General features: G+C 36.4%; 2 protein-coding genes across 3 annotated transcripts in view; one reads left to right on the forward strand and one right to left on the reverse strand.

The window, feature by feature from the left end:
• On the reverse strand, positions 1 to 24,977 carry LOC133523495 (F-box/LRR-repeat protein 16). 2 transcript variants are annotated; one of them, XM_061859125.1, is made up of 7 exons: positions 24,800 to 24,969; positions 15,126 to 15,789; positions 14,860 to 14,982; positions 14,132 to 14,300; positions 8,812 to 9,007; positions 8,317 to 8,465; positions 1 to 6,528 (listed from the first exon to the last, which is right to left on the reverse strand). In XM_061859125.1, the coding sequence occupies exons 2-7, from the start codon at positions 15,696 to 15,698 to the stop codon at positions 6,380 to 6,382; spliced, it is 1,359 nt and encodes a 452-aa protein (XP_061715109.1). In that variant the 5' UTR covers positions 15,699 to 15,789; positions 24,800 to 24,969; the 3' UTR covers positions 1 to 6,379. The 2 variants fall into 2 exon arrangements, with proteins under 2 accessions (XP_061715109.1, XP_061715110.1); XM_061859126.1 differs by lacking the exon at positions 14,860 to 14,982 and having other exon boundaries at positions 24,800 to 24,977.
• Positions 24,978 to 25,281: 304 nt separating this feature from the next.
• The window catches only part of LOC133523497 (nuclear pore complex protein Nup160 homolog), a 53,106-nt gene continuing 51,572 nt past the window's right edge, over positions 25,282 to 26,815 (forward strand). The window contains exons 1-3 of the mRNA XM_061859129.1: positions 25,282 to 25,871; positions 26,010 to 26,115; positions 26,204 to 26,420. Of these exons, the coding sequence (XP_061715113.1) occupies positions 25,778 to 25,871; positions 26,010 to 26,115; positions 26,204 to 26,420 (417 nt within the window). The 5' untranslated portion in view covers positions 25,282 to 25,777. The remainder of the gene's footprint in view (positions 25,872 to 26,009; positions 26,116 to 26,203; positions 26,421 to 26,815) is intronic.

A 26,815-nucleotide genomic window follows, 5' to 3' on the forward strand; every position in this document is an offset into this window, starting at 1 on the left:
TTTGGTAAAACAATACATCTATATTGCACTATAACATCTCACTTGGGTATTGTACAAATCGGGTGTAATTTCGAATTCACTAAATACAATATATTAAAGGGAGAAGATACGCCAATAAAATTCTAGCAGGTGCATTAAACATACGGAAAATACTTTCCCATTCACAACTCAGGGTTAAAGTAGACACCAATTTTGTCTACAGTGAGGGGACATTATGTATTCGAGCAAAACACATCTTCTTATGACTAATTGAAGATTTGAAGCTGTACAAAAATATCTCCGGCATTTATAATATACAATACTTACAGCTTAGCGATGCTTACAGACAAGAAATGTTACAGGCACGGAACTTTTAATTTAAACCAAGAATTATTAGGTAGACAACTTTTAACATTGTAAGTATTGCTTTTTAAGATTTCATTACAACCGTTATAAAGCAATGGAGAAGGAATCTCGTCTCGTCAACAATATGAGATTTATATACGTAACACACTATATTATTTTACTAATTTAATTGTTTATATACAAAACACGCCGTATTTACCTATATCATCCATGGTCCAGTTATCCAAGTACTGATTACAATAAAACTAACTCCTCGTGTACCATTTTTCTTAACAAACATTTAAACCCATTAGTGTTTTTTATAATATTCCGGTTTAGATTAAATGGTAGTTTCAATCGACAATAGGAGTTGCTCAAATGAAATTTGAACTAGGAGATAGTACATTTAAGACTGTACCTATATCGAAGGCGTTCTGGCACGTTTATAGTGTAAAGAGTCAAAGTACAATTGACATATTGTTATTCTACCACAGATGATACGACACTCTAAAAGGCAACTTCAAACCAATATTTCCTTTCAATTACGTATCTACTATAAATTTTGTTTGTTACTATGAATTATTTAAGGTATCTATTTTAATTTTATTCACGCGCGGCACTCGCCGCAAGTCAATGCAAACTGTATGACATTATTGTGACTAAAACCTCTTGCCCTAAAAAACAACCAAACGCAAAAATGTCAGGCATAACTTTCGCTGTTCTTGAAAGATAGCAAATAGAAACAATAGAAGATAGCAAAGAGATTGTAAGCATTAAGAGTTATTTTGAAATCATACGCCGTAATATATATTATATTCATTTTGGCGTTGTGGTTACAGCATCCAACGATATCTTAAGATGTTCTTGGCGTTCAAAGGATCAAAGAACAAGTCCGCTGTTAGATGTCTCCTGGTTTCACTTACTAGGTAAACTTTTACTTTCACAGTTTGCATTGACGTGATGATACAGTACAGTAGTAAGTATATAAATCTATTAACAGTCTGTCTACGTGAATCCCCAGTCTATATTGTTATTGCAAATCTTTTGAACACACTACACGCGTTAAGGATACTTTGCATGTTCTCATTACACACTACTTTAAAACTGTCAGAGGATTACCGAATAGGAAATGCTAAGAACTACATTGTGTTTAGGTATAATTAATTCCATGACTAGAAAAATAATAATAATAATACATATAAATATATATATCCGCAGGGCAGCTTCTGGCGAGCTGTTGGGGAGTAACGACCCCAAGGACCCGAGTACTCCCGAGAGTCGGTCAGGGTCTCCGTCTCCGGCGTGTCTTCGTCGGTCGGAGTGGACCCCAAGGGGACCCGCAGGACTCTCAGCTTTGGCTTGCATTCATTGGCCGTCCAGAGAGGAGTCTTTAGAGCTAAATGCTCCAGGGGTGGAAGTGAAAATTTGCATAAGACGCGAGTTGGCACAGTGGTTGTTATTAGCCTCTGGGTAGAAAGCGGCGTACACCTCTCGACACCCCTGAACCCCTGAACCGGTGTTGCTCCTGGTCGTCGTCGACACGGCAGTTTCAGGGGCCCATCTAGTGGGCGGCGAGTCACCGCCTGTCTCGATAACTAGTGACAACATTGTTAAGGCAGGTGCTCGGACGTCATTGCAATAACCCAGTCTCATTGACCTCATTGTCCACCCAAACTTCAATCCATAGACCGTTTTACTGTTCACTTTTTCTACAATAGTCCCAATGCCTGCTGCGACCGGTTCATGGGTATCTATTGTTGCGCCTGTGAATGGTTCCATCAGGCGTCCTACATTACATTAAAGCTCTCCAAGGGGCCTCTACGTGTTGGATCTATATCCCCACGCAAGCCCATCAAACGACCAGGATTTATAGGCCCGTGAAATCCAAGGAGATACAAAATATAAATATAATAGGACATTATTACACAGATTGACTAAGTCCCACAGTAAGCTCAATGAGGCTTGTGTTGAGGGTACTTAGACAACCATATATATAATATATGAATATTTATAAATACTTAAATACATAGAAAACACCCATGACTCAGGAACAAATAGCCATGCTCATCACACGAATAAATGCCCTTACCAGGATTTGAACCCGGGACCATCGGCTTCATAGGCAGGGTCACTACCTACTAGGCCAGACCAGTTGTCAAAAAAGAAAAATCCAAACCAATACAGCAATATGGTCTAAAGTTATGTAGGTAGGCGATACGTCAGGCATAACGAACATGAGCTACTGCTAATATTACTATGGGAACCGATAATCTTACCACAAGGCAACGGTTATGGCTGGGGCCCACTAGCGGTAACGAATTTTTAAATACGAACAATAATACAACTTAAGTAATGACGTTACAGTGTAACTTCAATCTCCAGCTTGAGCATTTTTATTGTCATTGAAATTGCAACTTCAACTTTATTACATTAAGTTTCATAATTGTTCGTCTATAAAATATCTCAAATTTTTAAGTCGGCCGCGATTGGTGAAATACCTTGCTATTGTACGTTACTAACATATAATACGATAATAGCCTGAAATAACGCCAGGTTAAACTTCGAGAGAACTTCTTTACCATTCTATTTGCAAGGCATATATTTATATACGATACACATCAACCTTGTGGCTTGTCTAACCAAACTAATCAGAAGGCTGATGTGTTCTATACGTGCATCGTTACAATATAGTGCTAGTTGCCGTCGAAAAATTACGCTTAAGATTAAATGCATCGTTTGTTTTAGAGAAACGGGCCATTCATAAATATTATGCTTGTTGTTTTAGTCTAGGATAGGATACGACTGGTCTGTGCAGAGTATCGCGACTTAACTAATAATCTAAGGCCGAATACACACGAACATTTAGAAACGTTACCTTGGAAAGTAGGGTCTCTAACACATACAAGGTATGAAGCGTTTCTGTCGTATGGATACGAACTTAGGTGTTCACACAGGCACACGCACACTCAAACTCACAACTTCGGACGGTATAGCGACAAATTAAAAATATTGTACGCTCATTTTTTTATAAATAAAATAGCCAAAACATGTAAATACTGAAATGTACGTTACAAATCATGTAACTTACAGAAAAAACAATGTGCAATTTATATATACGCTGCCGTAATACTGTCAAATAAATAAATGCAAGAAGCATAATAGGTAACGTAACTATTTACAACATGGTGTAAATTATGAAAATACTTTTTTTACAAAGTAAAGCAATCTTGTCAATGTATGTTTCTGCTGCTTTAGAAACCAATAATTTCCGTCAATTCTACCTTAAATTAAATCTAGGTATAAAGAAGAACCAACGACTTTTGCCTCGATAACTTTACTTTAAATGTATTGAACTTTCCAAAATGTTGACTAGATTTTCAATACGAAAATAACTATAGATTTCATTGTATGTAATATCTGCACAAACTTTTTTTTTTCAACGTAATGATCTGGTTCCGTTGAGTTGAGTGGATAATAGTAGTTTATGTGACTGCTACATAATAAAAGGCATTAAAATACACGAGTTTGGGTTTAAGAAACGTACGAAGTGAGTTTCCTAAAAAGATCACACGAGTGTTTTAATGCCTAATTATGTACAGTTACATACACTATTTTATCTACACACATATTATAAACTTTCTATGATATATTCACTAACCCAAATTACAGCTAACGTTGAGCATCTTTGCTCTCTTGGCGGAACTCGCGGATATGTGGTGGCGTCACCGAAATATTTTTTCATCACACTTGCTCGAAAAAGATCTTATTTCATGCAGATGTGCTGAAGGACAAAGGCCTCTTTTGTTCCCGCGGGAGTTATGGATTGTGAAAAAAAAGCTATAACTTCCTAGGAAGTTACAGCTTTTTCTTTTTTTATTAAGTATATCACTTATTCATACAAACCAAGTAGCATAAATGAGTTTTACTTTTAAAATACTGACGTTTATAATTTAATATTTTTGTTTATGTTTAAAGTTATTTAATTTGATTAATTTAACAGCCGTTTAAAAAATTTCGATGCCTTACCTGCCAAGAAATTACAAAATGGCGGACGATTGTTTGATATGTCACCGTATTTACGAATAATTTCGCTTAAAATTTAGTTTTTTCTTCGCAAGTGTGATGAAAAACATTGTGTGTAACTCCGGGGGTAAGAATATTGCAAACTCGGGTGTTTAATTCTCTCCAGCCTGCGGCTGTCAGGAATTACCACCCTCGTATCCAAAATTTCACTTACCCCCCTCGTTGCACAATGTACTATTATCGCTCATTTTACACGCACCTTTTGCAATTGTTACTTTAAAAACAACAAAACATATTCATTTTATACTTAAAACTAATTAAAAGATAACTGTACGTCAAATGGCGGTAAATGAAAACTTTTTTCACGCATGTCACATTCGTAGTTTTTTTCTTAATTTACAGACAAACTAGAGTCGGGGGCCTATTTCCGTATCATTCGATACAAACTTACATGCGAGATATGTCAAAATTGTAGCAATTGACATTTCATTTCGAACAAAAAGGCATCTCGACTGATATTAGAATAGAGATCAAATCGAATTGCTTTTTTTTCCAAGATGTTCCAAATTTGAATGTATAACCACATCGAGTTTGATGTAGTTATGAAGTAATTACAACATCATCACAGATAAGTGTTGTAACAAAACAGTTTATCGTAATGTTGGCCATTATTTACGGATTTTGGAGGCATCATAGAGGTTTTATGATGTGTGTAGATAAAATAATTTTATGTAAAAGTAGAGGCTGAAGTTTTAAATGACAAACGGAAACTTTCTCTAAGAAAGTAGATTATGTTACAAAAATTAAGTTATATCAGAGAACGGCACACATAATTATATTTTCTGGACTGAGAAAACAGTGCTATACAGTTACACACCAAAATCATAAATCGAAAAAAAAAAACTTAAATAGGTATTATTATTCAGTATGATATACTACAGAGGCCTTTTTCTGAAGTCTCATGGCTCTATGGGTAGGTCTACGTCCACCGATAATGCTGATCTTATTTACAAACAGGTAATAAATATTACGTCAACTGTTACAATTACAATTTATAAGACAAAATTCTAATGGAGGTTATTTAGAATTTAATACAAAGGAAATACAGATATATCATGATACTTAATATTTATGTATTGGTATAGAAGAAAATACACGGGTCAAAACGGTTAAATTACATGATTAAATTTAGGCTCTTTTAAAAGATTTCATTAAAGTAGATGCTTTTCAGTATTTTCATTATATAATCTGCTTATATCTGCGAAAAATCACGCAAATAATATATTATTATACTCATATATTTTTTTAATTATCCGATTTTGATTTAAATATGTACAAGCTGAATAGATCATTACATAGGTAAATACTTTTATAATATCCTTTTCAGACGCAGTTTCCGACATAACATTTAAAACAATTTGAGCAAATAGTTAGAACTTGTTCATATTGAGTGTTTTCCACAGGTAGGTGTTCTGAATTGTTCTGCGATGCTTGTGCAAACCCATCAATACAAACAGTTCTAGAAGAAATATTTAACCATTTATGTAAATATAATATCTAAATAATTACACAAACTAAACAATTGACTTATCCTTATTTTCTATATACCTAAATAAATATAAAATAAAATAATATGTATAATTATAATGCCATCCAATCCAAAGATGAGCAATAAACTAACTCAATAAAAAAAGGACCAGAAATACTATATCATAAAAATAGTACGTGCGTCGCAAAATTACAAATACATTCTTTTTCTATTGTATTGTATTGTTTGTTTGTTATTGGTGGATTTAGACCAAACAAATAAGCACATCTGCAATAGATTGCTAAGAAAAATGTACATATAGTGCTGGAGCCTTTTTTAGTTTGCTTGGCCAAAATCCACAGTTAGATGCCGCCATCTGGCCTCTACTGATGATCAAATGAGTCAAAATTATTTTCGTTGTAATTATAATGAATTATAATGAGTTCAGTAGTATTATCGAATGCACCGAAAATAATTTCCCTCGTACCTGGTGAATTGATGTGATTACTCTATGATGGTGCACCGCGGCAGATGCTCGTGCAGGTAGTCGAAGAGCTCGGGCGAGGCGCCGGGGCAGTTGGTCAGCTCCAGCTCGCGCAGCTGCCGCAGCTGGATCAGGCTCGAGAGGCCGCCCGATGTCAGCAGCGGGCAACCTATTCAAATTCAATATTATATGACTCTTCTTCCTCCTCGCGTTGTCCCGGCATTTTGCCACGGCTCATGGGAGCCTGAGGTCCGCTTGACAACTAATTCATTCCAAAAAGATTTGGCGTAGGCACTAGTTTTTACGAAAGCGACTGCCATCTGACCTTCCAACCCAGAGGGTAACCTAGGCCTTGTTGGGATTAGTCCGGTTTCCTCACGATGTTTTCCTTCACTGAAAAGCGACTGAAAAACTCATTGGTACGAGCGGGGTTTTGAACCCGCGACCTCCGGATTGCAAGTCGCACGTTCTTACCGCTAGGCCACCAGCGCTTCAATATTATATGACTATTATCAAAGATATTTGATGGTGTTAAAGTCTAAGAAAAAAAGCGGCCAAGTGCGAGTCGGACTCGCCCATGAAGGGTTCCGTACCATTTATGACGTATTAAAAAAAACTACTTACTAGATCTGGTTCAAACCAATTTTCGGTGGAAGTTAGCATGGTAATGTATATCATATATTTTTTTTTAGATTTTTCTATCTGTTATTTTAGAAATTACGGGGGGGGGGGGGGGGACACACTTTTTACCACTTTGGAAGTGTCTCTCGCGCAAACTATTCAGTTTAGAAAAAAATGATATTAGAAACCTCAATATCATTTTTACAGTACATATGGGGCTACTTTATAGCACTAGTGCGAGAAGTAGCATATTATGTTACTGTGTCGAACATTTAAAGGGCCATATGTACTGTAAAACGTTGTACGATACATGTGCGAATAGATAATTCGTAACTCGTGTCGATTTAAAACACTCCCTTCGGTCGTGTTTTAATTTATCGCCACTCGTTTCGAATTTCCTATTTTTCGCACTTGTATCGTAATGTACTATTAAAGACCTATCCATAGATACCCCACATGTATGGGTTTGATGAAAAAAGATTTTTTGTGTTTCAGTTCTAAGTATGGGGAACCCCCAAAATTTATTGTCTTTTTTTTCTATTTTTGTGTAAACATCATAATGCGGTTCATAGAATACATCTACTTACCAAGTTTGAACAGTATAGCTTTTATAGTTTCGGAAAAAAGTGGCTGTGACAGAATCGGACAGACAGACGGACATGACGAATCTATAAGGGTTCCGTTTTTTGCCATTTGGCTACGGAACCCTAAAAACTACTGCGACATGTTTTTTGGTCAATGAATTGTCAAATGTCAACAATTGTTTCTACGATAAAGTTACCGTAAAATGTATGGAGCTGTACAGCGCCATCTCGTTTACCGGTCAAATTTGAAGCACGAAATTGTCTTAGATTTTACGTATCTTAGTCAAACAATGTATCTTTGCTTGTAATCTACTACCTATTACATTACTAATAAAACTTACTTCCATCCTATCGACTGCGCCAATCATACAAAGATTAAAACACACCGTGCATTTTTGGAATTTTCCAGGGATTACATAAATTGAAGCGACCTCATCACATAGAAGATGTCCATGACGTGTTACTAATAACTGTATCGTACCGATGTATCCCACATTTACCCATATATGTGTGTGTCTAATGCCAAAGCCACCCAACTGCGATCACCAGCCCACAAACAGCCTATGTGACCCTCCGCTATATTAATATAGTCTGTCAAACAACTTTATCAGTAGAAAAAAGCCGCCAAATTCAAATTTTGTATTGGACGATAACCCTTCTCGCCTACATTTATTAAATTTGCCGCATTATGGGAAACTATGTACGTGTGCGCCCAATGACCATAGACAACGTGACGAATATAAAGATCTTACCGGCCAGTGACAACAGCTGTAGTGACCGCATGCCGCAGAGATGTTGTACGCCAAAGTCACGGAGCTGCGAGCACCAGCGCAAGAACAGTGCCACCAACGATTGCATCGTACTGATGTAACCCACGCCTATATCCGTTATGTGCACGCAACTGGAAAGGCAATAGTTAAACTAATTAAAACTTTTAAGATACCAGACAAAGCCAAGACATTTTGATTTGTTTTCATTTCCTTAGTACTTACATTTCTATTTTAGAAAATAGAAATTCTACTATTTTGCATCAAAAATAAACATCCTCGTTTAAAGCATAGCGAAGTTGTGAACAGAGAAAGTAACATCATACCTCAGTATACTCAAAGTGGTTGGGTCACAACTGTCACAAGTGAATACTCCAATAGTCGGTGACGCGCGGATACAAGCTGGAGCGGCAGTACGTTCTCTGCTAGAAGCTCAATCCGTCAATATTGTATGCGCTTGAAGTTGGCAAAGAAACATACCGATCTAGAGTCAGTTCCTCCAGGTGGTTGAGGTCGCAAGCGATGTACTCCAACGCATTGTCGGTGACGCGCGGACACCAGCTCAGGTCGAGGCAACGGAGTCGCGGCAAGTTTTCAGCCAGGAGTTCTACACCTTCGTCAGTCACTTTGCTGCACCCGCTTAGTGACAGTACGGTCAGGTTTGGAAGAGAATGCACTGCGGGTAAAAAAAAATGTTGCATTATATTTTCAAGCCAGCCAAACCACATCACTAGTGTACGGACAAGTGGTGGCATTTTGAACAGAGCAGGAAATGGAGTCGTTATTATCTACTAAGTTTTTATGATTGAATGAATAAATTCAGATTTTATATGATATTTACTTATAAAATCAATTTCTTTTGCTCTCTCACATTCAATCAATATACTTTTTAACCATATACAACCTTAGTTTATTACTGGCCAAAAACTTTATGAACTGTAGATACGACAAAATAATTTGATGTTGGCAATTTAAACAACAGTTTGCTATATGTGCTACGCTAATAATTTTAAACAGCACGACAGCAGAAATAAAAAGGAAAAATATGAATGACCCATCGGGATCGACAATTTTGAACTCGATTTAACCATACGATAATCTTGTATAATAAGGATAACAATAGCGTGTACTGTATATTATGTGAAATATATCTAACACAAATGAAAAAATATAACATTGAAAAACGTGTTAACAGTAAAAATCACGAAATAAATTGTGGAAATCAAAACAATACCTTTGTCTACGACTTATTTGTATTCCTAATTGCGTGCAACATCCCTTGGATTGATAAATCATCCAGAATTTAGAAAGTTCTTTGAAAAATATCTCGAAAAAAACAGAAAGCTTCCTGAAGAGACTGTCTAAAGAAAGTATTACCTTGCTAAAATTTATAGTGCAACAGTTCACAAAATAAGAAATATTTTTTTTTGGATTCTAACTTATGGCTTGCAGTAGCTGAAACGATGATGTTGTTGATTGATGATGTTGGCAACTGCGTGGTAAACGTAATTATAAAATCACTAGATGATGCATTACAAATACCATATTTAATGTAAAATCGTAAAACTTGTAAACGCTAGAACAATTGCATCTGTGGTTGACGAAAGTTAAACATTTTTGTGGCAGGATAACTTCTCAGAAATTTTAAATAAATTTTTGATATACTGTACTGATAGTGCTGCGTACATGATTGCAGCTGGCAATTTTTTAAAAGAAAAACTACAGAAAAGTAAAGCACGTTACTTGTTTAGCTCATGGGTTACACAGAGTCGCAGAGCAGGTACGGTCGGAACATAAATTAGTGAATTCTGTGATATCAAATGTCTACAAAAAATTTTTAAAGTCACCCCATAGCGTTCGGTTTTTTAAGGACCACGCGCAAAATGTGCATTTACCACCAGAACCTATAATAACTAGATGGGGCACCTGGTTAAATGCTTATATTTACTACGATAAACATTTTGATGTTATTCGAAACATCATAATGCAGTTGAACACAAACGAGGCCATTGCTATAAAAAAAGCTCAAGCACTGTTTAGGAATGAAAATTTATAAGACGAGTTGAATTTTATAAAAGAATCTTACCAAATTATACCTGAATCAATAGAGAAGTTAGAATGTACAATAATTCCAATAGATGAAAGTTTTCTGACAATATTGTCTATATAGACATAGTTAGTCTAAAAACTTTGGCAGTACTTGAATAAGAATTTAAAAGTGTAATAAACATGTTTTCGAAAAATCATGTAATCGTTAATCATTTAATCATAAAATGCACCTAGCCGACTCCATTTCCCGCTCTATTCAAAATGCCACCACTTGTCCGTACGCTACACATCACTAAGACGGTTCGCGAGGTAGTTCCATGGTAGTTCTAGTAGAAGGCAGTATAATTTCTTTAAATCTAGTCACTTTTTCTAGTAATATATTTTCATGTTTTTTTTTTATGTTAATCCTCTTTGTTTGTAAGCTTATGTAGGTCTACAGTTTTAATTACACTAATTGTAAGTACATACATCACAACTGTTTTAAATGGAGGCAGATTAAAAAGTGCCAGCGAATGCAACTTTTTTTATTCATACATAATAAGTTAATACCTAATACTTATTTTCCTCTTGCAAATGTTGCAACCGAGTTGTAACGTGAAGTATCTAGTTTTTTCTTAGTTCCTGTTTCGGAGACATTGTAAAATAATTGGCGCTTTTAAAATTTACCGTGGTAGGTACACGACAAAAAAATGTGAATCGTGAAAGTATAATTAAATCAGCATTTTGGTCCTCTGCTGTGTTGTGACGGTAAAATCGTATCGTACCATGATAAAGTAGAACTCCACTTGTCTGAAGACACCCTAAGCGCCACTTGCACAATCCCACTAGCCTGTGGTTAACCGGTTAAACCGTTAACTCAGTGTCAAATTGTACTGGTAACCACGGTAACTCCAAGTTACCGGTTAACCCCGGGTTAGTGGGATGGTGCAAGGGGCCCTAAATACATTTAGAAGGTTATAAGTTAGCCAGCAGCAGCTTGAATCTTGAAATATCCCGTGTCGTGTGCTGATTAGCTGACTTAAAGCCGGAATAAGGACATGTAATTATTGTAATTAAACTAGGCACCTTTCAGTCATCAATCTATTAATAAGCCGCAATTAGAGAGATACAAATGTGTTAAAAAAGTATATTTTGGGATTGTGCAAGATAAAATGACAATGTTTTTAGAGAAGTATAAAATTGTAAAAGTGAAGGCACGTGTCATATTTCAACGAAAATGAATACGTAAATATTTAAGATGAGATTTTAGGATCTTAATCTAATTTTATTCATTTCTGAAATAAAAATAGCTTTACTAATAATAATAAATTAACCTTAATAATAAATTCAATTTAATGTAATATATTATATATCTTTACGCCCAAGCAAATTGGATATGTACCTTACGGTAATTTTACAAGCTTTTATTTCGTTTCACCTGTCCCGTTGTCTGTAATTAAATCTTGCAAGTTAAATTTGATCCACTGCCCGGTTTCCGATTGAGCTGAAAATTTGCATACGTATGTAAGTCGGGTGACAATGCAATATAATGGTACCATCGAGCTGATCTGATCATGGAGACAAGAGGTGGACATAGGAACTCTGTGATAAAACAACGCAACCTAATTGTGTTTGGGGTTTTTAGAACTGGCTCGATGAGTATTAGTTGCCTGTAGAAAGAAAAGTACAGTCAGCGATAAAAGCTTGTACCAAAAATATTTTTACAGTACATATGGTGCTACTTTACCGCACTAGTGCGAAAATTAGCATATTACGTTACTGTGTCGAACATTTAAAGGGCCATATGTACTGTAAAACGTTGTACGATACATGTGCGAATAGGTAATTCGCAACTCGTGTCCATTTAAAACACTCCCTTCGGTCGTGTTTTAATTTATAACCACTCGTTTCGAATTTCCTATTTTTCACACTTGTATCGTAATGTACTATTTTTGCCAAAAACTTATTAACTTTGCAAACAAATTTGCCAAATTAGTTGAAACGCCTGAGGCATACAGCGGCGTAGAAAAATGTTTTTCACATTCAGCGTAGGCGGACTATATAGCGATTCTCGTATTCTGCGGTAATAAAAAGTGATTACGTCACTGATCCCATATTTACTAGCAATGTCGTAAGGACTTCGATGAAAGCTAACACATTTCAGGGCAACGATCAGTAGTTTGACTGTCGCGCGGTTATGAATAATATTTACGATATTTGCGACATCGAGTATTCACCCTGCGGTAAGTCGTCTGGGAGAAACCATAAAGCACCTTGTAAATGTTTCATATCGCAAAACTCAAGTACATTTTGTACACAACGCCGTCCTCGCGGCTTTAAATTAAAGCGGCTTTGATTGTAAAAATAAAATTCTCATAAGCATTAAATTCATTTGTGTTGCAGTTATACGCTGAAAGCATGTAACGTAATACTAATATCTAACGTCGATGAGTTTTTAATCGGGTACTTGAATCTGATTTAATCGACACTGTATTTTATTTCTAATAAAGTGTGTATTTTTTTTAAATACTATAGGACATTATTACACAAATTGAAAAAGTTCCAGAGTAAGCTCAATAAGGCTTGTGTTGAGGGTACTTTGACAACGATATATATAATATATAAATATGTATAAATACTTAAATATATAGAAAACACCCGTGACTCAGGAACAAATATCCGTGCTCATCACACGAATAAATGCCTTTACTAGGATTTGAACCCTGGACCACCGGTGTCATAGGGTCACTAGAGTCACTACCCACTAGGCCAGACCGGTCGTCATTATCTAATCGTCGGTATGTAATTATCTAATCTAACAGTAACAAATTATTAGTTACCTACATCCGGAGGTGAAGTAATTTTTAGGAATATTTACGTATTCCACCGCGGCTACATTTGAATGCATATTTAAAAAGAACCGGTCGGTGGTGCAGATAACAAAGAGACGTTTCGAGCCGTTTAATTATTTGTTTTACGCACTACGCCAAGTCTAGGTCAGTGTAACTGTAGCTCTTATAACCTAGCAGTTAGGTTTAAGATGGACTAACGCGTGTTACAATACGTAAGCCAAACATTTATTTAACTAAAGTATTGTAGGCATGTGAGACCGGGCACAATGCTAAGATCGGTCTCTTGACACAAAAACACGAATGCATGTGGATGTAGAGCACGCAGTTGAACTAATTGGATGCTCTCTGTTATGCTCTTTGAACATGTTATACCTATTTCAGGTTCAGGCTCCATCTATTTTTGTAGACCTTTAAATAACTTGCCTGGATGTCACGTGTGGGTTCATGGAATTAGATTTACGTCACGATTAAACGTCCTTTTTGCTACTGAATACTGCTTCCGAAAACTTAAACGGCTCAACCGATCACATTCTAAATCGTTTTCAATAACTCTTAACTTTCATGTTTATCTTATTTTTGGACCGTTCACGGTGCAAAAGTTACAGCCGCGGAAACTTTTTTCAGACTTCTGGAGCGATTATTTATGAAAATAATCAATATATCAGAAAAAGGTTTTTTTTATAACCCCTATTATTTTTGAAAGAAGGTTTCTGTGCAAGGCACTCTCTTTGGGTGGTAGCCACTAAGGCACTCTTAATTCGTATTGGGTAATACCAATTTTTAACCGCACCTTGATTGGTCAGCGGCTGAGCGCCCAGCAACAGCTGTGCAAATTCAGCACGCTGAGAGAGGCGCTCTGTTTGAGTGGTAACTACACTTATTGGCTTGTACACTACACTCCCAACTCGTATAACACTCACCAATATTGACGACGCCGTGATTGGTGAGCTCCCAGCAACTGTGCAGCCTCAGCACGCTGAGCGAGGCGCTCTGTTTGGGCGAGAAGTAGCCGAGCGCCGCATCCGTTACATGGTACGCTTGTAGGGAGAATTCGTATAGGGACGGCAGGAGTTGCGCTACTGCTCCTACCTGTATTAAAAAAACAACCTATCAGATGCCGAAACCAGGAATAAAAATAAAGCGGATTGAACTATACGATCAAAAAGTGTGACCGAAAGAGAAGCTAAAGTAGAGCATTGCATCTCGTTTTAATTATTGTATTTTTAGAAATGAATACAGTCCGCTCAAGTTTCTTGTGATCTCATCGCCGATCTTAGTTGGTGACACGGTGATATGGTATAAAAAGTATAAGTACCATCCACTTTAAGTACCTGCAATTTTATGGGTAAAATCTACCTGTTCTACCTGCATGTTCTTCTTATTGTCTATACCTACCTACCATGTATGTTGTGGAAACGAATAAAGTTTTTATCTATCTATCTATCTATCTATCTACCTTAAAAAACCCAAGATAATATTAATCTAGGTACCAAGATTATAAAAGGAAAATATATACCTAATACCCTCACTTTTTAAGGCTCGAAGACCTTGCATAAAGTTTTACAGGATCACGGCCATGGCCATAGAAGTAATTCTCGATTGAATCCAATTAGTTCGATAATTAATCCGTTGTTTTGAAAATACTTACGGCTTCGTCAGCAATGTTAATGCAGTCAGTAAGCGTGAGTGAGACAATTCGTGGAGTTAGACATGCCCATAAACCAGCTTCTGTTATTTCATTGCAACCAGTTAGTTCTAGTTCAAACAGAACCTAAAAAGTGAAGAAATCGATTAAATTAAATGGATCGATTAAATGAGATCACCTTAACAGCAATAAAGGAATATGTATTATAGTATTAAATAGATGTATCTTTATTTTAATTCGAAGATTTGTTACGATGTTAGTAAACTAACCTGTAGGTGATCCAAGATCGCTTCAAGCCCTCTATCTGTTATTGTGCATCCTTTTAGGCTAATAGCGTGGACGTGGTGAGCCGACAAGGGAAATTGCCTTATAAATTCATTAATATCATCATCACTAGCCGAAACTAACACAACTCCGCGGATTCCTCTTCTAACTACGGAGTTATAGAACCTCTGCATGCAGAAGCCAGTGGCCGAGCGAAGTTCGCGGCAATCGAGGACCGCCACTAGGCCAGTCCACCATCGCGGCGACGAGTATAGCACGTCGCGCCACTTGGTACAGACTTGAGCCAACGTCCGTCGCTCGTTGGAGTTGAAATACAGGAAGAACTTTTCGAGGAAGCGTTCCTCCTGGACGTACTGGGTCCAGACGAGGGGGCGAGGGGAAGGGCGCCGGCGGCGGGGCACGCGGGGCGCGGCGGCGGCGGGCCCGCAGAGCGCGTTGGCGACGCGCTCCACCACTCCGGGCGAGCGCCGCCGCCCGCGCAGCCCCAGCCCTGTGATGCGGCGCGACAGCTCGGCCGACGCGCGCTCCACCACGCCCTGCGCGGACACGGACGACATCTTCACCTTCACGCGTCGGATCGTGTCCGCGCCGCGCCCCGCCGCGCCTCCGCCCCCGCCCGCGCCGTGCTCGCAACCCGCCACCGCGATACTGCACACAAAGCAAACGAGGGATTTCACTTTGTATAGTTCAGGCCGCGTAGCCAACGTGCCAATCGTTAACGCTCCGTAACATATCGTAGTCATCTCTCTCTGTCACTCTTCCATATTAGCGCGACAGTGACAGTTGCGTTTCTATCGTCACAGGGCGTTAACAATTGGCACGTTGGCTACGCGGGCAGAACGGAATATGAAAAAGTTGTATGATTTGGGTATATTCCGCCATTCTGGCCTCGAATGTCCAATTCCCCGTACGTCCAGTCTCCGTATGTCCATTGCCCCGAACGTCCAGTCCCCGAATGTCCACATTTCAGCGATCACATTAGTACAGTAGGGTTAGAGAACGGAGTTTTTAAAAAGTCGTAATGCTTTTTTAGATCACAATACGGTTGCCAAAAGTTGAATTACCAATTTTGAGGCCTCTCTCTAAGGACTTCGAATCCTGACTTTCGCTCGATATAAGAAAAATCACAAACACCTAAAATGCACTTTAAAAAATTATAATTAATTTTTCAGAAAAACTAAAGATAAAATTATTTCAAAAATGAGCAATATTATGCCTGAGGGAACTCCGCAATTACTTTTTTATTAACAAGACACAAAAAATTAAAATTCACGCACATCCATCTCGCTCACGCTTACGCTCAGTGAGTGAGAGAAGAACACGAACCTACTGGGCCTTAAGGGTTTTGTTAACGTCTAGCATACCATGGAGCATACTAATGGAGGCGCTGTTTGGTAAAAAAAGGAATCTCTACTAACAATTTAGATTTGGAATATTGATTATACAAAACAAATATAGGTATTATAATATATTATTATATGTCCACTATTTGCTTAGATGATATGATACTCGAAAACTTTATAAGGATTGATATTAAGATTTTATATTCACTTGAGAACAGCCCTGTTACATCTAAATGCCAGTGGGCATAAGTTGCACTGAGATTTAAAACGATGCATGATATATTTGGTCCATGCATATCTGGATATTTTCTCAATTACTGCAAATTTTGAAGCAGTTCTTATTTTAATAATATGAAAATAAGTCACTAAGTAATAAACATACAACCATATTAAACAGACTTCAATTGTTCCAAATGAAAGAGGTTCTCAATTCAGTTGTTTGGTGTTTTTTTCTTGTTTTGTTACCTCAAAACTCTGTAATTTCACAACTGTTTTGACGAATATTTTTTTGAATGAATGCAGAGAAGACTTCGCTGGCTTGGTCACGTTCATAGCATGGACCCTGAGAGTCTACCACGCCAAGTAATGCTGGGTCAAATAGCGGACGTAAAACGACCTGTTGGGCGTCCAACTCTACGATTTAAGGACTCCTGTAAGCGGGACTTGGACAGTTTTGGCATTCGGACCGATGCTTGGGAGAAACGCGCCGAAATTAGCCCAAAATAACCGCATCGCTGTTTAGTCCCGTGACTTTGGAATCGCCGTTAACCCCACGAAATGCCAAGGTATAGTTTTGGGAAGCCCCCGCCTACTTTCGTCAACTGATCTTTCTCTCGTTGCGCCTATACTATTCGAAAGCACCGTTATTCCCCTGTCTGCGCATGTTAAAAATCTGGGCTTAATTATCGACAGTGGTTTGACATGGGAGCAACATGTGTCTGACGTTAGTCGCAGGGTGACCAATACATTTCGGGCGCTTTACAAGCATAAAAACTTTTTACCGGCAAGCACTAAAATTTTACTTGTTCAGTCCCTAATATTACTAATCATTGACTATGCTGATGTGTGTTGCACTAACATTACACAGGCCTCGCTTTCCAAACTTGATCGTCTCCTCAACGATTGCATCAGATTCGTTTTTAAACTCCGCAAATATGACCATGTCTCTGCTTTTCGCCATAAACTCCAATGGGTCCCAATTTGTGAACGCAGGTCAGTGCGAATTTTATGTACTCTGTATTCAATTTTATGTCACCCACAGCTGCACCCAGTTATCTCAAGTCTAAATTTGAATTTATAACAGCCCATCCTGGTTGTGCTTCTCGAACTCTGAAGCTGGCTGTCCTCCCTCATCGGACTGGATTCTTGTCCAACTCATTCACTTGCCAAGCAATACGTCTGTGGAATGCTCTCCCTTTGCCTATCAGACAAGCTCAGAGCAAGCTTACATTCAAAAGCAAGTTGCGTAAGAACTTATTTGAAAACATTCATGACTAAATGTCTGTGTGATATCTCACACTAATAGGTACATAATTATGTATGTTTATTTATATATATATATATATATATATATATATATATATATATATATATAGAATATGTATATATGTAGGTATATTTAAAATATATATTTGGGTAAGTATAGTATCATAGTAGTCTCGACTTGTGTCTATTTCCATATCAACTCTTTACAATACTGCACCAAACTAACTATTTCTGTTTAGCCAAATGGTTGACTGGTAGAGAATGCCTCAAGGCGTTAAGTCCGCCATTTGTACTCTTTTTGTAAATTAAAGTCGGAATATCAAAGCACAATGTTGACTGGCTGGAGAACCTTAAGCAGAAAAGTCTTTGTCATGCTCACAATTTGTGTGTGATCGAGTTGGAAATAAATGTTGCGCTGCTATAGGACTTTATAGATATCAGTAAACTCTTTCAAAAATAGACTAGATACACATTTTAGAACATTAAAAAGTGCTAAATAAACACAAGTGCTGTGATATATATGCATCAGCTCCGAGAGCTGCTAGTGTATCAAATAAAATAATAATAATATAGCCACCAACGGCAATGCCCAGCCCCATAAACCCACAAGCGCCGCATCAAGCATCTACAACAGATGGTGTGGCCAATGATGAATTACATATGAATAATAGTTGGGAATGATATTATGATAGTCATAATATTATATATCTAGAATAATAACCAAAAAATACTTTATTTTAATTGAAATATAAATAATGAATTGCAAAATTGAAATAAAATTGTGAGTTACTCAACAAAAACAACATTCAACAATAGAATACCTGATTTTAAAGCTTGTTCCATTAAAAAAAAAATAGGTAAGTAAAATGAAAACCTGACATCAATAAAAACCTCTGTGAAAATCTATGTGAATTGAAGTAAATCTTAATTTTTTGTTCTATATTTTTAATAGTATAATGCAAGCTAAATAAACCAACAGTTTCTAACTCTAAAAGGTTTTATGTTGCATTTTTTACCCATAGACATATGTTTTTACCACTTTTATTACATAGGCAGATTAATAACCATGATAGAAAAAAGGGCGGGAAACTTCAGGCGCGGTGGACGCGGTTTTTCGTAACTAGTTTTTGAAATTGTATTTTAAAGGATTGGAGTCTGTATTTAGTGTATATATTTGTAGATTTAGATTCACTTATTAATTATTTTTAGTAGTTAGGTGTATATAGTAATCGGTAAGTGATAATTATATGTAATTTCTTATGGGGGATGGCCAGCCCCCTGACCCTGGGGGAACGATTCCCTCAGGGTCAAAAACACCAATGGATATTTTAATTTCTGCGATAGAGTCATCGATGGATACTGATGTATCAAATACTACGGACGTAACTTTAAAGAGGAAAATACTTTCACGAATGTGTACCAATTGTAATAAAAGAAAACGCAAATCTGGTTCAAACAAGATAAAAGATACAGATTGTGTTTGTGTAAACCAATCAAAATTGAAAGATAATGCCAGCCATCCACAACAAACTGAAAAGCTGAATCCCATTGTAAATTCGAATTCTGAAAATACAAATACACTTAATTACTCCACACCTACTCATGTGCCCATTGGTCGTGACCGCTACCAACGGTCAGATGTTGCACCTTACGTTGTACATGTTCAAAAAGAAGCCAACACTGATGGCACAACTTTACATCCAATAACTTTTGGTCGCTTTATGCGACAAAATAACGTGCAAGGCGTTGTGAACGGCAGTCTTAAACGAATAGGGAGAAATCGTGTCAGCATTGCATTTGCTACATTCACTGATGCTAACAATTTTCTATGTAATGAAAACTTAGGAAAAAACAAATACAATGCTTTCATCCCAACATTCAATGTCACACGCATGGGAGTGATTAAAGGTGTACCACTTGACTTGACTGATGATGAAGTACAGACTTCTATTAACCTGCCAATTGGCTGTGGGCCAATTATTAAAATAAGAAGAATAAAAAGGAAAATTGTTGTCAATAACATTACTCAATTTATGAATACAGGTACAGTTATACTTACTTTTGATGGGCAAGTATTACCTACCCGGGTGTACATGTGCTACATGGCCTTGCCAGTAGAACTCTATATATATCCTACGGTTCAGTGCTTCCTTTGTTGTCGGTTTGGACATGTTAAAAATCAGTGCCGTTCAAATCCAAGGTGCTTCAAGTGTGGACAAGGTCACTCCGGTGAATCTTGTCATGTAGATGAGGATGACTATCAGTGTTGCTTGTGTAAAGGTTCACATCAAGCCACTAGTAAAAAATGTTTAGAATTTAACAGACAAAGAGCTATTAAAGAAACTATGAGCAAAAGTTGCATCTCTTACATGGAAGCTTCCAAAATTCACCCACCTGTGTCTAAGGTGTCATATGCTGAGGCCTTGCTTGCAACACCATTGTCATCTTCCTCACAAACACAACATGATTTGCAGAGTAACCAGGATATAATACCAATGTTAAATAACCAATCTTATAAAAAAACTGTTTATCTTAAACCCAGAGCTCCTGTAAAGTTAGGCAAAGGGTATGATAGAAATGCACATTCAGAAATAATAAGACAACCAGTTATCCATAGGGAAAAACCTGTGTTTAATAGTAACAAAGAAGAGAAGCCTAGTATTGATGATATAGTAAAAGCTCTTATGAATTTAATGTCCCAATCTAACGCAGTATCACCGTCCAACGTTGCAGCAGTTATTAATGCTTTATACCAACTCAGAAACAATAATAATGGATCAGAGAGCTCTAGTGGTTCAGTGGAACGTTCGCAGCCTAATCAATAGGAAACAAGATTTAATACATGTTATTAATAAATATGATCCCTTTCTACTTTGTCTTCAAGAGACATGGTTGAAAAGGGATTCATTGTTTAAAATACCAGGATATGTCTGTCTAAGAGAGGACAGGCCTGATGGGTATGGTGGTGTGGCCATACTTGTCAAAAACTCATTAACATATGATTATATCACACTACCTGTACATAGTGATGAACTATCTGTTATAGCAGTAGTTGTAAATAGCATTTGTTTTGTATCATTGTATTATAAAAAACCTAATAACAATATTTTTAAAGAAATTGAACAACTTTTTAAGTTCCTGCCTAAACCATTTGTATGCTTAGGAGATTTTAATGCTCACCATGAGTTCTGGGGCTCTGCTCAAACTTTATACTATGGAGAAAAATTGCTGGAACTAATTAGCTCACGTAATTTATTCATATTAAACACTGGATCTCCAACTAGGCTTGCACGAAATCCTAGTGCAATTGATCTGTCCATTTGTACTCCCGATCTTGCTTCATCTCTATCTTGGTCAACTGCAGTTTCCACTTATGGTAGTGACCATTTTCCTATTCTCATTACCTTTCCTTTTTTCAAGAAACCTCAAAGACATGTCAGACATCCCCGTATAAAACATAAGCTGAATGATGATAGATGGAATCAGTATAGAGAGGTTGTAGAGCAAAAAATTAATAATTTATCTGAAATAAGCAATTTAAATATATTAGACAGTTCACAAGCATTTGCCACAGCTTTGATTGAAGCTGCTAATGAAACCTTTCCATTAAAAAGCAGCGGTCCAGAATCCATACCATCCCCACCTTGGTGGGATTCAGATTGCACTCTTGCAATTAAGCAAAGAAAGGAGGCAGAGAGGAAGTATTGTCATGAAATGACTGATAATAACTTTGATAATTACTTAGAAGTTGCTAAATCCACTAAAGAGTTACTTAGAACCAAAAAGTTTGAAGGATGGCATAGGTTTTGCAAATCATTAAGTCCTAATGTTTCTCCATCAATAGTTTGGCAAAACATTAGAAGGTTTAGATCGGCATTTAAAGTCACAGTGAGTAAAATATCTTCACTTTTAGCAGAACAAGTCATGGATCGTTTGGGTCCTCCTTATGTCCCAGAACACCCTATGATTCTAAGGCCACTTTTGCTAGGTAATAATAATGCTGAAGATGTTTTAAATTCCCCCTTTTCACTTTTTGAACTGAAAGGAGTACTTTCATCAACTAAAGATTCTGCACCCGGTGAAGACGGGATTCCTTACTCTTTCTTGTCAAAACTTGATGATAACAGTCTTTGCTACTTTCTTTCTTTGATTAATAATGTTATGATAACAGGTTTTGTTCCTAAAGAGTGGAGGACTCAAACATTGATTTTAATACAGAAGCCAAATAAACCCAATTCAGATCCCACATCGTATAGGCCCATAGCTTTATCAACTGTACTAGCCAAAGTTGCCGAACACTTAGTAAAAATTCGATTGGAATGGTTTATAGAACATAATAAACTTTTATCATGTAATCAATTTGGTTTCAGGAAAGGTAAATGTACTCTTGACAGTTTAAGCATTTTTACCACAGATATCAGAATAAGTTTCTCTAAAAATGATTCTTTAGTTGCTGCTTTTTTAGATATAAATGCTGCGTACGACAACGTCAATATTTCAGTTTTAAAAAATAAATTAATTCAACTAGATGTTCCTAACTTTTTGATTAATTTTATAATAAATATGTTACATGAAAGGTATATAAAGTATCCATTAGACCAGTCTGGAAATGAAGTCATTAAAAGAACAGTTTGGAAGGGTCTGCCACAAGGATCTGTCTTGAGTCCTTTACTATACAACATTTATACTTATGATTTGGAACTTTCTGTTGAAGGGCAGGTTAATGTTCTTCAATACGCCGATGATTTGCTCTTATATGTTTCTGGGCGATCTTTAGAAAACATTAGTAATATATTATCATCATCTTTGAGTGCCTTAAATAATTGGTTGAATAATAATGGATTAGATCTTTCGCCGTCTAAAAGTTCTGTTGTAGTTTTTTCACGAATGAAAAATATTCCACCTATTAACGTGCATTATAATGGTATTCCATTGGTAATTAAAGATAGTGTAAAATTTTTGGGAGTTATATTAGACTGTAAACTTACTGGACTTCCTCATTTTGAAAATATTGTATTAAGATGTGAACGGAATCTGAACATTTTAAGATGTCTGACAGGAGTCTGGTGGGGGGCTCATCCTTTTACTATGAGATTGCTGTATAACGCTTTGATTAGAAGTGTTTTAGATTATGGCACTTTCCTTCTACACCCTGGAAATGTTAAAGCAATCAAAAAAATTGATTCTATTCAGTCTAAGGCTTTAAGATTGGTCACAGGTGCAATGAAATCAAGTCCAATAAGTTGCTTACAAGTAGAATGTTGTGATCCACCCCTTGCGTTTAGAAGACAGTTCCTCTGTGATAAATTCTTTTTTCGTACTCTGCAATTAGATTCTCATCCACTACTTTCAAAAGTAAAACAATTAGCAGAACTGGTTGGAACCTGTAATTATTGGGCCCATAAGGATTCTCCTTGTCTTGTTAAGAGCTATAAAAAATATCAAAGTTTAGAAGCACCCACTTACAGAAGCGCGACACTTCCTTTATATCAACACGACTACAACAGTCTCATTATAGATCCAGATATTAGATTTAACATAGGCTTATCTAAAAACGATATTAATCCAAAAATAGAATTTATTAACCTTCTTAACATTGAATGGGCTAATTGGCACTGTTTATACACAGATGCCTCCAAACATGGCGATAGGAGTTGTGTTGGTGTTGGAATTTTCCATTCACAATACAAAGGATTACAACTTATCAAACTGCCACCTGAAACTTCCGTCTACACTGGTGAATGTTATGGTCTACTTAAAGCTATAGAATATATACTTATGCTGAAGATACCTAAAACCATAATTTTTTCAGACTCTCGCAGTGCTTTAGAAGCCATAACGAGGTTCCCATTTAAGACTCATAAACAATCTCCAGTTGTCTTTAATATTAGGAATCTTTTATATAAATGTTCACAGAAGAGTTGTGCTGTCGTGCTGGCTTGGATACCAAGCCATGTGGGCATTCCTGGGAATGAAAGAGCGGACCAATTGGCAAATGAGGCTATTCACGTGGGAGACATTGTGCCATACCATAATTATTGTCATGACTTAATAAATTTGTCAAAAGTGTATTTGTATGTGGATTGGAATGAGATTTGGAATAAAGAAACCGCAAAAGGTGTACATTATAGGCATATTCAGCCGTCAATTCCACGGAAACCATGGTTTAGCAAAATATTTTTTTCGAAAACTGTAACTTCTATTCTGTGTAGAATGCGTCTGGGGCATGTTTGTTCTCCGGCGCATTTACACATAATAAATAAAAAGCCGGATCCTCTTTGTTCTTGTGGTGACTATGGGGACCTGAACCATATTTTTTTTGCATGCTCTCTTCATGATCGGTCTGATTTTCTTTCCAGCCTTGAATCATTACGCATCCCATTTCCTACATCCATAATTTGCTTGTTATTTAGTAACTCGTATGATATTTATAAAATCTTATCTGTATTTTTAGAAAAGAATGATATTAAAATATAGTATATAATAATTATAATTATATATATTACAGTAAATCCAATCCTTCCCTTTCCAAATTTTCGTCATATCCGTACTTCCTAATTCCTAGTTTCCCTAACTTTTAATCCCACCCATTACAACTTGACATTGGCTAATGTAACAAAAGCCAGAACAAAAAAAAAAAAAAAAAAAAAAAAACCATGATAGTTGAGTTAAGAATTAATAAAATATATTGCTAATATTTTACTTTACCTGTATAATATTACATAAATCTATCGAATGAAATATGTGTAAGTGTTCACATTTTAATTAATATTTAAGTGGCTCTCAATAAAACGAAATAAACAAAAAAATCGATGCAACTTCATACAGACCTATATTTGATTTAGTAGACATAAAAACACCATTGTCACGTTTATATCAGCATGTTTGATTTGTTTTAATTTAACACTATGCACCATTAGCGAATATTACTCAGTATTTTGCAAGAATTAAAATAATAAGAAGCTCAAATTAGTTTCCCTCAGCACCTTGGAAGAAAAATTAATCGACTAAATAAGAAAGTAAATGTTGACAGACAAAATTGTGAAGTTTCAAGTATTCTTAAATTATTCGGCTATTCTTGACGTTTCCTACGCGTTTTCTTGTCTATGTATATATGGAAGGTGGAGGTAAGGAATGACATCTTCATGTACCAAAAAGTGTCATCAAAAAACCTTAAATAGGTGGCGCTACAATACCTAGAATACTTGAACATAAAATCATATCATAGACAGCGCACTCCACTCTTAACTACTCTAGCGCTATTCTAGAGAGCTTCGCAACGATAAGGAATGGAATCTCCATATACTAAAAAGTGTCATCAAAAAACCTTAAATAGGTGGCGCTACAATACCTAGAATACTTGAACAAAAAAATCAAATCATAGACAGCGCACTTCACTCCGTCAATAACGCCTAGGTTCTTAGCTACTCTAGCGCTACTCTGGAGAGATTTGGAACTATTATTTATAGCTGACCACTGGACACTTTTGCATAAGTTCTGCCTATGGAGATTGCGTTCCTTAACTCTACCTTCCATATTCGGAACTATTATTTATAGTACGCCCGTCTGTTATGACTTAAAATAATGTAAGAAGCACGTTTAAGGTCATGTTTAAAACGCTAATTTTATTAGGAAGTAAAAATAAATAAGCTGTCAGTCCCTTTGTCATTTTCAGAATTCATTCAGAATCCAGTTGTGTACCCGCCGTTGCAGTTTCATAGAATAACCTAAATCTTTTCCTTTCCTATATCATTTAAATTAAATTGAGTTCTAAAATTACATTACGGGTTTTCGCGTTTACTTAAAAAATGGAGTTTGTGGATGCGGTGCCGATTACTTTCAAAGAAATAACCCCGACTAGCAGCGTACCCGAGAAATGGAAGGAAGTTATTCTAAACACAGGCAAGTAAATAGTTTGTTTGTTTATACTTGTATTACTTTATTTTAATATCACTGTTCCTTTTTATACTTGGAATGCTTTATGTAAAGTGTAGCTTCCTTTGCTACTTTATATAAATTCTTAATAATACTTGGTTTTAGGTGGTACACACAGCACATTACAAGACATCAAGCTGCCTCAGAGAGCTGGAGGATATTGGTATAGGGATTCAAAGAAGGCTAACACTAGAAATCGGTTTATTTACTGGTATGTATTTAAGTCATATCTATTGTATATGTATTTAAGTTGACATTAATTTTAATGAAAGTAGTGAAATATAACTTGTTTTTTTTAGGCAAACTACCTCAGATGCTATTGAGCTATCAGAAGCCTCACTGGATGTTAACCTAACTAGCAGTAACCTACGATGCAAGGTGGCCCCTGGAACACCACCCCTCAGCGGGATGTCTGTTTATGAACGAACAGCTTCGCAGGATATTGTTATCTTAGCTGCTACTGTAACATCAGTCCATAGACTCATATTTCCACATCCTGAGAGTATTGATAAAAAGGTATCTCCTTGTTTTGTTTTTTAGTTTATTAATTAATAATTAAAAATATATATTTAAATACACATGATTTGTTTAAAGACGATTACTAATGGGAATATAATTGGATTCACTCCGTTCTACAACCAACAATGCAGTAATGAATAAAATTGGGTGTTACTTTGTAGAAATTCATACTAATTAAAAGAAAAATATAACTTAGCTGATCTGTGAAACAATACATGCTAGTAAATCAGTATCACTAACCTATCCTAACCTAACCTGTGTTACATACTTGCATATTTTTGCCAGCCTCCCATGGCTAAAATAAATATGTATAACAAACCACCACCAAAAGTACAAAACTTATTATCACTTCCACACACACACACAAACATTAATCACTTAACAGTTTCAAA

The sequence above is a fragment of the Cydia pomonella genome, chromosome 12, assembly GCF_033807575.1.
Source record: "Cydia pomonella isolate Wapato2018A chromosome 12, ilCydPomo1, whole genome shotgun sequence".
Taxonomy (NCBI): domain Eukaryota; kingdom Metazoa; phylum Arthropoda; class Insecta; order Lepidoptera; family Tortricidae; genus Cydia; species Cydia pomonella.

Bases quoted from the DNA above. Each gene is read 5' to 3' on its own strand.
- LOC133523495 (XM_061859125.1), bottom strand. From the start codon at position 15,698: ATGTCGTCCGTGTCCGCGCAGGGCGTGGTGGAGCGCGCGTCGGCCGAG. The intron at 9,008-14,131 runs GTGAGTGTTATA...TTTTACCCGCAG, and splicing joins TCACGGCGTCGTCAATATTG to TGCATTCTCTTCCAAACCTG. The intron at 8,466-8,811 runs GTATGTTTCTTT...TTGCCTTTCCAG, and splicing joins GAGGAACTGACTCTAGATCG to TTGCGTGCACATAACGGATA.